The 16858-nt window shown below is 34.7% G+C and overlaps 2 protein-coding genes, 1 long non-coding RNA gene and 1 other non-coding gene across 4 annotated transcripts; all 4 read right to left on the bottom strand.

Annotated features, from left to right (window-relative positions):
- Positions 1 to 518: 518 nt before the first annotated feature.
- On the bottom strand, positions 519 to 3120 carry LOC112791864 (uncharacterized). The gene is made up of 4 exons (XR_003197293.3): positions 2927 to 3120; positions 2778 to 2833; positions 2568 to 2699; positions 519 to 784 (listed from the first exon to the last, which is right to left on the bottom strand). It is a non-coding gene; the product is annotated as an uncharacterized lncRNA (long non-coding RNA).
- A 6798-nt stretch (positions 3121 to 9918) lies between these two features.
- Positions 9919 to 10998, bottom strand: LOC112791862 (glutathione S-transferase U17-like). Its single transcript, XM_025834872.2, has 2 exons — positions 10594 to 10998; positions 9919 to 10406 (listed from the first exon to the last, which is right to left on the bottom strand). The coding sequence occupies exons 1-2, from the start codon at positions 10927 to 10929 to the stop codon at positions 10029 to 10031; spliced, it is 714 nt and encodes a 237-aa protein (XP_025690657.1). The 5' UTR covers positions 10930 to 10998; the 3' UTR covers positions 9919 to 10028.
- A 969-nt stretch (positions 10999 to 11967) lies between these two features.
- Positions 11968 to 12038, bottom strand: TRNAG-GCC (transfer RNA glycine (anticodon GCC)). The gene has a single exon. It is a non-coding gene; the product is annotated as a tRNA-Gly (tRNA).
- Positions 12039 to 12138: 100 nt separating this feature from the next.
- On the bottom strand, positions 12139 to 14242 carry LOC112791861 (glutathione S-transferase U17). The gene is made up of 2 exons (XM_025834871.3): positions 13496 to 14242; positions 12139 to 12643 (listed from the first exon to the last, which is right to left on the bottom strand). The coding sequence occupies exons 1-2, from the start codon at positions 13814 to 13816 to the stop codon at positions 12269 to 12271; spliced, it is 696 nt and encodes a 231-aa protein (XP_025690656.1). The 5' UTR covers positions 13817 to 14242; the 3' UTR covers positions 12139 to 12268.
- Between the last annotated feature and the right edge of the window lie 2616 nt (positions 14243 to 16858).

The raw sequence follows: 16858 nt of genomic DNA, 5'->3' as shown, positions 1-16858 counted from the left end.
TTGGGTGTATTTCCTTCGGGTGTACTATTGATTTGTTTTGTTTTTTAAGGGATATGTTATTTCAAGAATGAGAGTATATGCTGGCGGGGCACCTCTGAAGAGAAAGGAGAAGGAGAAGGAAATTAGAGTACCATACATTAATATCTCAGGCCAAAAGACAATGTATAAATTTGTGACTTTGAACATTAAACTTTCCTAAATGAGATTTGTAATTTATTTTCTTCATTTTCAGCTATGACTATGCTATTTACGTTGTAACACCCTAATTAGCCTAAGCCTTACCTCGCGTCGTAAAGCCAAGGTTAATCAGAGATTACGACAGTTCTAAACTCAAACATAATATATATATATATATATATATATATATATATATATATATATATATATATATATATATATATATATAAAGAATAGTATAATCTAGAAGCCCGATAAAAGATATAGCTCAAAAACAGAATTTCGAAGCACAAACGTACTAACGGAGCTACTAGCTTAAGGCATAAGAAACAGAGAAGATATAACAAAAGATAAGTATATAATATCATAGGGAACTAGTCACGACTCGCGGAGTTTAAGCCGGCTAGCCATATACTGATATACAAAACCATACAGTGAAAACAGCTTATACAAGTTTTGTTCTCTCAAATACAAGCCTCTAGGCAAAACAAAATACAAAAGGAGAGATGTATAAACAAAATAAACCAAAAAGAACTCAAAATGACCCAAGATTCTCCGCTCCTGTCACCAACCAAAGCAACTCACCGAGATGGGTTGCGACCTGCATCTGAAAAATACAACAACAATATGGTATGAGAACCGGAGGTTCTCAGTATGGTAACAGTTCCCAGTGATATAGGATATAAGACCCCGGGACGCCAAAGGCAATCCTAAGCTTCATATCCATCACAAGATTCAACTTAAAGCATTATAAAACATTTAAGCATAATATACCAACTTGACTTAAATAAACCAGGTTATCTATCTTAAGGAATTTCTATTCTAACCAAACACCGCTGTCCCACAGCCTTCACCAACCGATCCTCCATGCGATTCCATCGCCACCGCCTTCCGAACCTCCTCAATCCCAGCAGAAAACACAGATAATGTTCAAAGCAAGTAAAGCACAAGTAGTAGCATATATGGCAAATAATTCAGATAGCAAGTAAGTATGTTATTCAATTAGGAAAACCATTACAAGTAGACAAAGCATACAAGCAAATAGGAAATGCATATGATGAATGCCTGCCCTACTGGCTGTGATATCACATTGTCGGTTCAACTGCCAACCCGACACATCTCCATGGAGACGTCGCCCTTCGGATTTCTTATATGGGAACCCCCGAGATATAGTGCCCGGATCACTGTCCAGGTACCGGCGCCTGCTCGCCCTATAGATCCGAAGGGATGCGAGCGGGATATTCTTGCCTCAGACCTCACATCTCAACGTAAGCGGGATTAACCACCGTCCTTACGCCGCCGCCGCTACCTCGACAGGCGGGATTAACCACCGTCCCCGCCAGGTGCATAGCGTCTCAAAATATCATGTAAAAATATTATTTCAGTGGTTTTCAAAAGTATTTTCAGCATAAATATATCCATCACTTAAATCCGAGTCTCCGACTCATCTCAACCACTGTCCCTTTATAACTCAGTTTCCAAATACCAAAAGTCTATCATTTCTCATCTCATATACCAATCATCCTTCACCTAATGTCAAACCATTCTCAGCACGCCAGAAACCTAGGCCTCCGTTTTCTAATTTACCTTAAAACCATGTACTAGAGCCCTTAATTTATATCCCATGTTCTAATACTCAAAACTAGGCCCAAATGTCTTAAAATGGTGTTATAGAAGCTTACAACCTTGTTAAAAAGGCAAAATAGTTGAAAACAAATAAATTTTTGAGAAACAAGACGTGTGCACCCGCACAATTCAGAAATCATGAAACTCTACAACTTTGCAAAATTTCAGATTTTTAACACCAACTTTGAATGATCGTAACTTCCTCTACAAAATTCCAATTTTCGCAATCTTTATACTGATTCAAAGAGTTTTCAAAGATCTTTAATTCTAAACAATTTTCAATCAATTTCGAAAACCGAGGCAAAAGTTATGATCGAACAAAGTTCACCAAAAATCAATTTTTCCAACTTCACAATTACCACCCTATCTCACCATACCCATACCAAATCATACCAAACCATCCAAAGCTCCATTTTTCATCAAAATGTACCTGTTATAGCATAATACATCAACCTCACCACATTTTCCTCCTCATTTCATTATTCTCAATTCCAACATTAACTATATAACACATATGATCAAAATCACCATCAAACCCACCATTTCTTAAATCATAACACTACAATCATCATAAGAACCAACTCCCAATCCATACAATCATTCAACATCATCATATCATTATAATTCATCACAATCAACTCAACATTCATCAATTCATCAATATTTAGCACACCAACCATCATTTTAGTTCAACCTATCCTATTGGTCACTAGCCTATGTGTCCATGAATATTATATACTACATAGAGGAAACCGAAACCATACCTTGGCCGATTCCCTTTATGCACCCAAACTCAAAATGAGTACCAACAAGCTTCCAACCACAATCCAAGCTTTCAAATCCACTCCAACAAGCACAAAAAAGTTCCAAAAGCTCCCAAAGCCACAATAATCAAACTATATACATATAAATCACCACAAATCAACCTAGGGTTCAACATAAGCATAATCTCACAAGGGTTTAAGAGCTTTTACCTTTCCCAACAGATTTGATAACACAAATCCAAAGCTAAGCAAGGATTAGAGCAAACCTAAACATCCAAAATCACAAAAACCCATTTAACCCAAAACTCTAATAAAACCCGAAATTTTGAAGAGCAGAACTGGAAGGATTTCGTGATTACCTTGAGGGTTTCTTGAGTGGGTTTTGTAGAGATCTTCACAAGGAACGCGTAGCCGCAAACGGTGCGGCGATCGGAGCTCCGTAGCTCAAGATATGAGCTTGGGAAGTTTGAAGTGAATAGTAACAATGGTGGAAAGCTCTCACCTCTCTCCTCACTTCAGCTGCTGTTGTGTTTAGGTTATGAGGGTGAAAGTGGCTGAAATGGGTTCATTTAAGTGTATTTATATGTTGGGCTTGGACCCAACTTGGGTCCGGTCCAACCCGTTAGCGTTTTTAGCCCGTTTGGCCTAACTTCGGGCCAAATCTTTAAAATTAAAGCCCGGTTTTCCATTTCTAATGTTTTTCTAAGGTTTTTGATGGTTTTCACTTTTCTCGTACGGTACCAGGCAGACTTGAACCGATTCAACCGGTTCAATTGCCGGTTCACAATTTTTCACGGTTTTTCGTAGAAAGCACATTTTCTGACTCAGAAAGACCCACTGAGTCCAAAAATCACCTTTAAATCCTCAAATTCTCTCTCTAACCTTTCGGAATCTAATTTGGGCAATTAATTCACTTAATTAACCGGTTGATTCGTTGCGGTTCTTACATTCTCCCCACCAAATAAGAAATTTTGTCCTCAAAAATTGAATTACCTGAGAAAAGCTCGGGATAATCTTTTCGCATCTCAGACTCCAATTCCCAAGTGTGCTCTTCTACTCCTGCTCGCTCCCAAGCAACTTTAACCAATGGGACATCCTTTCCTCGCAGCTTCTTCATACTAGTGTCATCGATCCTCACTGGTGTCACTTGGAGAGTCAAGTTCTCTTTCAACTTGACCGATTCAGGCTCCAACACATGAGCCGCATCCGACGTGTATTTACGGAGCTGTGACACGTGGAATACGTCATGCAAGTTAGACAGATGAGGTGGCAAAGCTACTTGATATGCCACCGGCCCGAATCTCTTCAAAACTTCAAACGGTCCTATATATCTTGGGTTCAACTTCTTGGTCTTGATTGCTCTTCCAATCCCAGTTGTCGGTGTAACCTTAAGGAATACGTGTTCTCCCACTTCAAACTCTAAGGGTTTCCTTCTCTGATCCGCATAACTCTTCTGTCGACTTTGGGCAGTTAAAATCCTTGCACGAATCTTCTTAATGTTCTCAGTAGTCTCTGCTATCAAATCTGGACCCAAAACACTTACTTCTCCAATTTCATACCAACAAAGTGGAGACTGACACTTTCGTCCATACAAAGCCTCATACGGAGCCATCCCAATGCTTGCATGAAAGCTGTTGTTATATGCGAACTCCAGCAATGGCATGTAACGATCCCAACTCCCGGGTTGATCCAACACACATGCTCTCAGCATATCTTCCAACGTTTGAATAGTTCTTTCCGATTGTCCATCTGTTTGTGGATGATACGCCGTACTAAGACATAGCTTCGTACCGAAAGCTCTTTGGAAAGCTCCCCAAAACCTTGATGTGAATCGGGGATCACGGTCCGATACTATGCTTGACGGCACACCATGCAACCTCACTATCTCCTTGATGTATAATCTTGCCAATTCCTCCATAGAACAGTTTAGTCGGATAGGAAGAAAATGAGCGGATTTGGTTAAGCGATCTATGATCACCCAAATCGCATCAAACCCCGACCTAGTCCTCGGTAAACCGGTAACAAAATCCATAGCAATTCCTTCCCACTTCCACTGAGGAATCTCAAGTGGTTGTAGCATTCCTGACGGTTTTTGATGCTCTATCTTCACTTTCTGGCAAGTCAAACATTTGGATACCACTGTAGCTACATCACCCTTCATCCCCGGCCACCAGAACATCTTCTTCAAGTCATAATACATCTTCGTGCTCCCGGGATGAATAGAAAACCCACTGTTGTGAGCCTCCAACAGCAAGTCTCGCCTCAAACTCCCAACATCTGGTATGCAAATCCTTCCCTTGTATCTCCATAACCCTTCCTCATCCTTAGTGAATTCTTCGCGTCTCTTATCACCAACTGGTTGAAACAATTGCTGAAACTTCTGCTCATCTTGCTGAGCCCTTTGTATTTCTGATTTAAACGTGCTTGAAATCTGTAACTGATTCAAACAAGCTCTTCCGGCAACTTCACTAATATCCAGCTTAAGATCTACAAACTTATCTACTAGTTCTTCTTCTTTGATTCTCATCCAAGCAATTGTTAAAGATTTCCGACTCAAAGCGTCTGCTACCACGTTCGCCTTTCCAGGGTGATAACTCAACTCGAAATCATAATCTTTAAGCAACTCCATCCACCTTCTCTGGCGCATATTTAGCTCTTTCTGATCAAAGATGTACTTGAGACTCTTATGATCAGAAAAGACGCTAAACCTTACTCCGTATAAGTGGTGTCTCCAAATCTTCAATGCAAACACAATCGCCGCTAATTCCAAGTCATGAGTGGGGTAATTCACCTCATGCGGTCTTAGCTGACGCGATGCGTAAGCCACCACATTCCGGTGTTGCATCAACACGCAACCTAAACCCTTCAAAGAAGCATCACAATATACCTCAAACGGTTCACGCGGTTCCGATAGGATTAGAACAGGTGCTGAAGTTAATCTCTGCTTTAACGTTTGAAAACTTTCTTCACACTCCGATGTCCACTCGAACGGCACTTCTTTCCTTGTCAACTTTGTCATTGGTAGCGCAATCCGGGAAAATCCTTCGATAAATCTCCGGTAATATCCGGCTAAACCCAAAAAGCTTCTGACTTCCGTCACAGTCGTCGGTCTTTCCCATTCCATCACTGCTTCTACTTTAGAAGGATCTACAGCTATCCCTCCCTTACTCACCACGTGGCCTAAGAACTTTACTTCCTCCTTCCAGAACTCGCACTTTACTGTCCAGGCCATCCTCAATATTATTGAGTCCATTTTGTCAGATATATTCTAATGATATAGAAATTGAGTAATGTAACTGCTAGCTAGTTTGTAAATTGAACACATGGTGTAAAAATTTGCCAATTTTAAACAACTTCTTTTCAATAAAATTTTTTTCCATAGTTAAACTGTCTGTGCTGTATTCAAAAGCTCTGTATTACAGGTGGTAAAATATGAAGAAAAACATCAAACTAGATATAAACACAAATTATAAAATTTTACACCCAAGAAAAATTTAATATACACCCAAGATTGCTTAATATACACCCAAACTTCTATCCCCCTAAACCCTGAACCCAAAACTCTAAAAACCCTAAAAACCATAAAACCCTAAAATCCTAAACCCTAAAAACCTAAACTCTAAAATCATAAACCCTAAACCCTAAATCCTAAGACTCTAAACCCTAAATACCTAAACCCTAAAACCCTAAACCCTAAAACCATAAACCATAAACCCTAAAACCCTAAACTCTAAAAACCTAACCCTAAACCCTAAATCCTAAACCCTAAAACCCTAACCCCTAAATCCTAAACCAACGAAACTACTATACACCCAAATCAGTAATTTTTAACATAAACAGCAGATTGTGAAGTGTATATATATATATATATATATATATATATATATATATATATATATATATAATGTCAAACACAAGAAAATTCACAAATACACCCAAAAGAACAGTTCTTTTACACCCATATTCTGTAACTATACACCCAAAGAGTTATCCGCGGCTGCTGGTACCCTGAACTGATAATTTATAATACGTCCTTGATATTGGCTAGAATTTGAATGCACCACTGATCCAACATCAAAGAGGTTTAACTGAATATAACAAACTCTTATATTAGCTAAACTATTAACGACAAAATTAAACTCAATTACCACATATTTACAAAACATCACTTTTACCTCGTTTAAAGCTTTCGTTTTCTTCTTCTTTGAGGCATTTTTAATCTGTTTGTCCAACTTTAAACCTAGCTTATTTTTTGGACGTCCTTTTGTTCGAATCCTTGGAGGGCTCTGAAGCTCATTAACGAATTCCAAGTTGGCATCTTTGTGAGATAAAGAAGATGTCCCTTTCCTTTTGGCTTTCAATTCTTCCATCTCAACCATGACAGTATCGTACGCACGGTGCATAATTGCAGTCAGCTCCTCCGATTCTGATGCAAATTCGCAAATATTTTGCGAACGAAAAACCAATTCGTCAAACCTCTTGCTTCTTGGCTCCAACAGTGGCTCGTCGTGGCTGCTCTTGATGTGTGTGTGTTGCCTCTTTACCTTCTTGCTCCATCGTTCCAGTATATATCTAGGTGACACTTGGCTTACTTGTTCAAAGCTTAACACGCTTAGTGCGTGACGGCACAGTATCCCTCTTGACTCGAATAATAAGCATTGGCATTTTACCTCAGCTGCTACTAAGTCATAAGTAACCACAAACTTGTTGAATATTGAGCTGGAAAATTGTTCTCCAACTTCATATACTGAATAGCCTAGAGCGAAATTCGTTAATTTAGTTATGCAATTCGCCTTTCCTCTGAATTGTGCTTGGATTTTCCTAAACTTTTGATGAGTGTACACATCTTGAAACTGAGCTTCAATGGAGGATTTGGTTGCACAAGGTATAATCATATGAAAATCTGCAGCATCTGATTCTCTCTCTGCTTGCTTCCTGCTTCTGAGGCAATTATCGTATTGTTTGACAAATTGAATAAGCGAGCTGTTCCGGGTAATAAACTTGTTAAAAAATGAATGCATGCTCTCGCTTCTTTGCGTACTTATCATCCCTGCCCAGAAATGGTGATCCAAATAGATTGGAACCCATATATGACGGTCTTCATAGAGATCTACAGAATACACCCAAAAATAGACTATAAATACACCCGACATAAATTTAAATTACACCTCTGCTGCAGATTTTAAACAAACATTACCTGAAAGCCACTTGTTGTCCACAAGACCAAAATTTAGCAAAAAATCATTCTAATTCCTATCAAATAGTCTTTACTATGAGAGTTCCAAACAACTTGGCTCATTTCTTGTTCAATTTCTGCATGTCCCTTGTACCCGTTTAATTTGCTTGGAATCTTCTTCATGATGTGCCAAATACACCAACGGTGAATTGTTGTTGGCATACAGGCCTCTAAAGCCCTTTTCATTGATGCGCATTGATCGGTGAGGAACCCTTTCGGAGCATTTCCTCCCATGCAACGAAGCCAACATTGAAATAACTATTTGAATGATTCAATTTCTTCGTTTTTCATCAAAGAGCATCCAAGAAGTGTTGACTGACCGTGATGATTCACCCCGACAAAAGAACCACAAACCAAATTATACCTGAAACAAATTACCATAGTGCAGAATGGAAATTCATTACGTACACCCCCAACAAATGCTTTCTATACACCCAAAAAACACCCAATATACACCTCTGAGGCAGATTCATAAAAAACTTTAATTTAGCATCATAAACAGGGACAGTTTATTACCTATTTGTATTGTAGGTGGTGTCAAATGAAATAACATCTCCAAAATACTCAAAGGCAGCTCTACTTCTAACATCTGTCCAAAAAGCCAGCTTAATCGATTGATCCTCCTCGAGTTCAAGTTCAAAAAAAATTTCTGATTTTACTCTTTCATTCTTAACAAATATTTCCTGAATTCCTTTGCATCTTCTTGTTCAGAAACATTACGCACTTCTCTCGTAATGTAATTCCTCACATCCTTTTCAATAAAATTTAACTCGGATGACCACCAGCAGCCGCAACAAATGATTGGTAAGTTTTGCTTGGTCTAATACCAGCCTCCTCATTATTCTCTATGTACGACGAATGGACATGCTTAGTTCCCTGTACTGTTTGAGCATCTCTGCTTTACTTGGACAGCAAGGGTGTGAATGATCCAACACAACCTTTGAAATGATCCAAGCACCAACATCCTTCAATGTATGTATATAAATTCTTGCAGACAGTTTAAACCGGCTGTTGGATTCGTCTTCTTGGTCGGAGATATTTTAGATTTCCATTTTCCCTCTCTGCTATATGTAATCAATTGATTCTTAATCTCGTTTCCCTTCCTATTTGTGCTCCGAACTCTTGTAGAAAATCCTGCAACATTTGCATAGTTCTTGTAAAATTTTCTAGCATCTTCAAGAGTGGTAAAGGTCATTCCAACCTTGGAAACAAACTGGTCATCAACAACAGAGAGAGGCTGCAGAATACACCATGTTAGAAACAAAAAATACACCCAATCATGTCTGATCTAATACAGCCGAACGACAACAACTCAACTAAAATAGAAAGAAACTGTTAATCAAGAACAGAGAGAGGCTGTAGAATATACCATGTCGAAAACAAAAAATACACCCAATCGTGTCTGATATAATACACCCGAACGACAATAACTCAACTAAAATAAGAAAAAGCCATAAACTGTAAATACACCCAAACTTCCTCAAAAATACACCCAAAAAATTCTGATCTCCCGAGAGTCTGCTATAAATTACAGATAATTAATCCACAGAGTTATGTTCACGCGATAGTTTCACAGTTAATGTTCACGAATTATTCAGCTACACAATGCTATACAAATAACTGCAACAAAATTTAGAGTAATCGTATGTAAATCAAACCTCAGAAACTTCGTTAGATTCAAATTCATAATCCACTTCGCCTTGATTCAGCTGACAATCTGAGGTTGAATCATCCATTATCTTCAAAACGAGTTCAAATTTTGATTTTAGAAAACAAAAAATCGAATAGAAAACGAAGCTGGAGTTACAGAGAGAGGAACTAACGTCAATGACGAAGAACAAACCAATGAGAAAGGAAGGGAAAAGAACGATCAAAAAACCAAGGAAAGACACGCGAAAAGAAGAACGAGCAAATTTGGAAAGAAGGAAAACAAAAAAGGAAACAAATATTTTAAATTTGGTAGTTATACAAACGCGGGATCTTTATATAGCGCGTGTAAGTGATGTAGGAGTTGCAGCGCATTTTGGTGGATTAGGCGTTAATTAACTTGTAATACTTACAAGTCCTAATAGCTTGTATACCGAGCTTTTCCGATATATTATTGAAATCATATCATATAATAATGTTTATGTCTTTTATTCTGTAGTAACACACAATAATAATAGTAAAGGTTAGAATGACACAATACATTATTAATGATTCCACCTAGTATTAATTAAGCAAAATTACTTAGGATTAATGACAAGATCCACATTGGCCCTTAGCATCTTAGAAAAGGCAATAAGCTTGTCAATGGGTGGCAGAACATCCTTAACAGCATCATGTGCACAAAACTTTTGAAGCCACTTAGCCAAGCCAGGAGTGGTGGTTTCATGCACCAAGCTCACACCTTCAGTCACCTCCACCGTCTTCAGCCATGCCAAGAAGCTTCCAAACCCAATGTCCAAGTACCCAATTTGGTCACCTCCAAAGAAATCTTTTCCTTTGCTTATTTTGTTGAATGCATCCTCTAACAATACCAACCCTTCTCTTACTTTTTCCAACTTTTCCTCTATGGGCTCTGTGTCTAGTCCCAACACAATGGATTTCAAGGGCGGGAACCACTGTCAAAACCACAAAACTAAATTTAATCTTTTTAAACATAACAACTATGAATCATTTTTTATATGCACATATTCTAATGTCCACTAACATATTAGAACTCATTATAATTATTCCACTAGAAAATAAAATAAGAACCTTTGTTACACTAAAGATGATTTAACATATAGAATGGTTATAGATAGATACCTTATCATCAATATAAGTAAGCCAAAATCTAGCGATGGCACGATCATAAGGAAGAGAGGGAAGAATAGGAGGACCTGAAGAGGACCAAGCTTCATGGATATATTGAACAATAATCATGGATTCAGCTATGCATTTGTGACCATGAATGAGAACCGGGATTTGCTTGTTGACAGGGTTGGACTTTAGAAGTAGCTGGCTTCTCTTCCCAAAAGTCTCTTCAATAAAATCATATTCCACTGATTTTATGTTGAGTGCTATGCGAGCTCTGATCACAAAAGGGCTTGGCCATGCCCCCAACAACTTCACCTCACCGTTACTATTCTTCTTCTCTGTCATACTCTAATATTAATGCAGAACAATAATAGCCGAGCAAAGAGAGTGAAGTTACTTATATATCTGAGTGAGTACACTTAGTAAACGGTCAACATAAAAAACTGCATTTTCAAAATTATAGAAATGTTACATCACCTTAGAAATTAAAACTGGACAAGTGCCATAAACTCTAAGCTATTAGGTATGAACAATAATTAATTAATTAATACGTAGATCAAAATGTCCCTGTTGACTATAACACTGTTAGACTGTTAGTGTAATACATCAGACACCTAATCTTGTTTTGCTTTTTTATTTATTGAATTTAGTTCATCTTATATATATATATATATATATATATATATATATATATATATATATATATATATATAATTTTTTTATGTTAATAACCTATAAAAAATATATAAAAAATTTTAAGTTATGGTTTTTTATAAAATAAATATATTTTGTAATTTTAATATGTATTTTTAAGACCTATATTAACCAAAATTTTATTTATTTATTTACTATATATTGGCATATTAATAAATATTAATATATCTATTAATTTATCTTTTTATTTATAAATGTATACAAAATATACTAATAATAAAAAAAAATAGATTCAAGTTTTATAAAATGTAAGACTTATAGTTATATGACAGTGCACCAACAGCCGTCCTCGCACGCCACCTTGTATGACATCAAAGGGAGAATGAAAACAAAAGCTTCAGAATTCATTTAACACTGTGAATGATGATATTGCATGCCATTGTTGACTTTATTTTGGAATATATATTTTTGACTCAGATTTGTTGCACAATTAATGTTTGAAGTCTAACAATTAAAACTACTTATTCAACAAACAATGAGGCAAGAATTTCATGTTATTTACTTATTTGAGTCATTCATTCTAAAACTTTGAATTGACAGTATTGTATATCCTATTATTTTTAAGTCTCTACTAGCTAGTATGTTAATTAAGAATAAAAAAATTCATCAGTTTTGAACGGGGGTTCTAACTTCTAAGAATGCAAAAAACATAAAAAGGAAAAGAAAAAGTGCACCAGCCGGGAATCGAACCCGGGTCTGTACCGTGGCAGGGTACTATTCTACCACTAGACCACTGGTGCTGTTCGCTTAAGCGTTACAACAAAATTTATATCATAAATTTAACAGCGACTATCCTACCTATACACACAAATCAGCGATACATTAGTGAACAAAAACTAATTTTAATGTACCAATAACATTTTTTATTTAACAAAGCCTCGCATTAGACAATACAAGGCACGAAAGCAAAATCTCACTCACTCAGCAACAATGGCTTAATTATTACACTGCATGTCCCTCTACTAATTTGTTAAATAGGAGCCAATTTGGTCATAAGTGTCTTAGCAAACTCAAGAAGCATATGAGTGTGAGGCATAACATCTTTGACAGCAGCATGTGCACAGAACCTCTCAGCCCAATTGACCAAACCAGGTGTGTTGACTTGGTCAAACAACTTCACACCAGTGGTTATCTCTGTCACCCTTAGCCACCCCAATAAACTACCAAATGCAATATCAAGGTACCCAATTTGGTCACCACCAAAAAATAATTTGTTATTTCCTTTGCTGGTGATCTTGTTAAATGCATCCTCTAGTAGTGCCAGTCCTTCTTCCACTTCCTTTATCAATCTCTTTCTTTCTTCCTCTCCTTTTGCTCCTGCAATGGATTTCATGGCTGGGAACAACTGAAAATAATCACAAGTTGTATTTAGAGTCCACATATTTTCCCCTTTTTTTTATTAAGGGAAAAAAAAACGGACTGAAGAATCAGAATTTATTAGTCTCAATTCTGTATGTTATACTTTCAAGTATGTAACGATCTTCAACTCTTCATCATCTCAAAATTTATTTATACAAAATAAAAAGTAAATATTTCACTCCCTTTTTTTGGAAAATGATAAAATAACACTCTCTTCCTCTATATTTTATAAATGTACATTCTCTTCCTTTCTAATTTTTTAAAAAAAAATTTAATTTATTTTAAATTTTTTGTGTTAACTAATATTAATATTATCCATCTTTTAAGAAAAATAATTTTTTTTTAAAAATACCCATTACCAAAAATGATATTTTTTTTTCTCAGACAACAGAAGAGTTGAATTAAAGTAACCAATTACTTATACTGCTTTGACATAATTTTTCTTTTTCTTTTTCTAACAGCTTTGAGGGCCTTGGGCCTAAAGCCCATTTGACAAAACTATATTCTAATTGGCATCAATTTCCACTTTTAATATTCTTAGATGAATTCACTGAAATAAAAAGTGAAAACTTTCAATCTTTCATAGACCTATCTATCATTTAGTGACAAAAACGGACAATTTATTGGTTTTATTTATGTTCTTGTCTCACTCGGAATATATTTAGTTTCACATTATCTAAGAATTTAGTTACAACAAGATAAATTGTTTATTCCTTATTTGGTTAAATTCATTCAATTCTAATATACTATCAAAGTATATTTGTTTAGTTCTTAAACTCTAAATTCTAAACCATAAAAATTATGTTATGAATATCCAACGAAAGTTGTATACATATACCTTGTCATCAACATAAGTTGCCCAGAATCGAGCAATGGCGCGATCATAAGGATCCGCCGGAAGAATAGAAGGGCGGCCGGAGGACCAGACATCATCAACATACTGAACAATGATCAAGGACTCACAGATAGGTTTATTTTCATGAATAAGAACAGGAATTTTCTTGTAAACAGGGTTGGATTGAAGAAGAAGTTGGCTTTTGGGTTGAAATGTCTCTTCAAGGAACTCATAATCCACTGATTTTATGTTAAGAGCAATCCTAGCCCTCAATACAAATGGACTTGGCCATGCACCCAACAACTTCACCTCACTCTTTGCCATGAATATATGATAATTGATAATTGATAACCAAGTATATGTTAATGCATACTATAAATAGAAGACTAATATTAATTGGATAGAAGAGAAGTTGATGTGGGTGTTAAAGAGGTTAAATGATTCATTGAACACTTCATGAAGTTTTGTACCAAACGACCAACTACTTTTTTAATTACTTTTGCATGTTTTTCATTTAATTAACTGTCAGCACGGCCATTCTAGTTAATCACCACGCAACTACTACCTACTTGTTGAGATTTAAATCCAAGCTATAATATATTATTATAAAAAAAATTTCAAATATTCCAAAAATATCGATGTTCTAGTTATTTTAACCGTTAATTTTAATTAATATATATATATATATTTTATAACTCAGATCAACTATTAACAACCGAGTGTTCTCGCTACACTTAAAACTCTTCCTATATATATATTATATATAACTCCCTATTTAAGCAAAAAACTTTGTGAAAAGAAGATATCAGCATAGGGATCATGCTACATCATTTAGTTAAAAAAAGTGAAGAGGTTGGTGAGTTTTGTGGCTAAGGATTAGACACGTGCGTGATGATCTCTCTATGTCACAAGACTATATGTTTTAGATACATTTTTTAAATCAAAATTCAAAAGTCTCCATATAGAATGATTTCTTATATCTCAATAAATTTAAATTTTTCTTTTATAAATTTTAAGAAATTATTAATCTTTTCATTTTAAATTTACAAGTGTGTGAATATGTATTTTTAATTTAAATTAAAACCCAAAATTTAAATTTATATTATTATTATCCGTTTAAATAATTTTATATATTTTTATTTAAATTTAAAAATTATATTAATGTTGTTATTTTAAAATTAATGAAAGTAAAACAAATTATTAGAGAACATACACTTTGTAGTAAAACTGATTTTGCCAGATATTGCTGGCTACAAAATATGGCCAAAGTTTCGTAACATATATTTCGCCCCCTTGATATCGAAATATATGGGGAAAATTGAACAAAATGACAAATCTTTAAAAAATTACACTAATTGGGATTTGGAAGAGGCAGAAAAAAGAAGGAAAAGGAAAAGAAAAAGAAACGAAGCGATATTTTTTTTGGGGTGGAAAGAAAGAAAAGCGTTTGAAGATCATTATATATAGATAATTAGATATCTTGTATCGAGCAGGATACTTGGGCCTGGATTTGTATCCTTGGGCCGCATCGTATTTCTAACTATCTAAGCCTCCTTTTGCAACCTTTGGGCCTTGGCCCCATGATATATGAAATTCAGAACTTTATATTAAAGAGAAAATTTTAGCCCTGCCAATTCAATACCAGATGTGGAAAGATATTTTTTTAGATTTTATTTTAGATATATCCTCCTTTCTCTTATTTGCTTTCTCAAATAGAAGTTTTTTATATGTGCTTTGAGCCTTTAACATATGCTATGGTTTATTTCTCTTTTTAATTTATAGGTTTTAACTTTTAACTGACGTTTGAATCATTTCTCTTTATTTTCAAAATCTATTTTATTTTATTTTTTTAAAGATGAGAGAGTCGTATAGATATGTGACAAGTGCTGAGGTGAATCCCTTTTGTCCCCTTCTTCTTCTTCCTTGTCTTCTTCTCTTGTGTTTGCAAAATTTTGTCCTCTCTTATTTTAATTTTGTGCACATATATGATCAATGTTTATCATTTTATTGGCTTGCATTTGAACATTGCAGTTTAATTTTAGTGTTAAGATTTTGGGAATTTCTCAGTGACATTTGATAACCATATTATATATTATTACAGTATTTAAAAACCAAATTAAATAATATGTGTTTAAATAAAAAAAAAATACTAGATGTATATTAAAATCACTCATCAAAAAATCGATCATTTATGTATAAATATATAAATAATTTAATTTATTTTATATTTTAATATATTTTTATGCTAATAACTAATAATTCTAATAGTTGATTTTAATACGTAACATTCTTGTTTCAAATAACATGCATGTTGGTTGTAGTGAGAATTTACCACGAGAGAGAAAAGAGGTATAAATTAAAATTGTAGAAAGTAGCTAGTTTCTTTCTTAAGCTTATATAACCCAACAAGGGTACAACTTCATTAAAGAAACGTCAACCACAGCGGTGGTAAACTGATTATTCAGCATAGAAAATTCCAGTACCAAAATTAAAGTCCTTTATTATGCAATCTTACTTCTTTCTCTCATATTTATATTTGTAATAAAGTGTATCAATTTACTCAATTAGCTTGAGCTATGTGAGTTATTAATTATTGTAATGAGTAAGAACAGGGGAAAATATATAGATCAGATGTGGAACTAGTGAATTCTTAGGTAGTGAGTTTGAGTGCTCTTAATTGCTGTGAGCTTGAGTGTTAGGTAAAACCAATCCAATAATATCTAAAGGCTACTTGATCTTCTTCACTAAACTTCAGTGAGAATTAAACAACTACAGAAGCTTCTTTACAAAGACAACAATTAACTATTGGCTATTAAATTACAATTCACTAATATCATATATATTAATTAGTATTTGACACATAAATAATAAGATTTAATAATTAATATGTATTTTAAAAGATAAGAAAGCAAATAGAAGATGTTTTTATTTGTGTTCGACACTAACTATCTAGATTTATCTTTAAGAAAATAGAGACTTCCAATCAATTATATTCACAAGTCGGATGGTGTAATTATAAGGGATTATGTCGATCAAATCAATGATCGTCCAAAAGATATGAGGATTAAAAAAAATAACATACTTTTTATTAGGGTGAATGTTTGTTCTACTTATAAGTATTTATAATATTAAAAATATTATTCGTACACTAAAATCAGTCACTAAAATCAGTCACTGTATTTATATATAAATATATATTTTATATTGATAACTATTTTTAATAGTTAATTTTAGTGTATACATAACATAGTTATTATAATATATCTACTATGAATTAAAAAAAGATTTATAGTAGATTCTTGCCGAATTTAATGAGATAGGATATAGTTCGAGTATCTTGTGCCTAATTATATCTACAAAGAGGTG

Source organism: Arachis hypogaea, chromosome 13, assembly GCF_003086295.3.
Source record: "Arachis hypogaea cultivar Tifrunner chromosome 13, arahy.Tifrunner.gnm2.J5K5, whole genome shotgun sequence".
Lineage (NCBI taxonomy): Eukaryota > Viridiplantae > Streptophyta > Magnoliopsida > Fabales > Fabaceae > Arachis > Arachis hypogaea.
This window is presented reverse-complemented; position numbering and strand designations above follow the sequence as displayed.

Excerpts from the sequence above, each read along its gene's own strand:
- LOC112791861 (XM_025834871.3), bottom strand. The coding sequence starts at position 13,816 with ATGGCAAAGAGTGAGGTGAAGTTGTTGGGTGCATGGCCAAGTCCATTT. Across the intron at positions 12,644-13,495 it reads CAACTTATGTTGATGACAAG|TTGTTCCCAGCCATGAAATC; the intron begins GTATATGTATAC and ends GATTATTTTCAG.
- LOC112791862 (XM_025834872.2), bottom strand. The coding sequence starts at position 10,929 with ATGACAGAGAAGAAGAATAGTAACGGTGAGGTGAAGTTGTTGGGGGCA. Across the intron at positions 10,407-10,593 it reads TTACTTATATTGATGATAAG|TGGTTCCCGCCCTTGAAATC; the intron begins GTATCTATCTAT and ends TGGTTTTGACAG.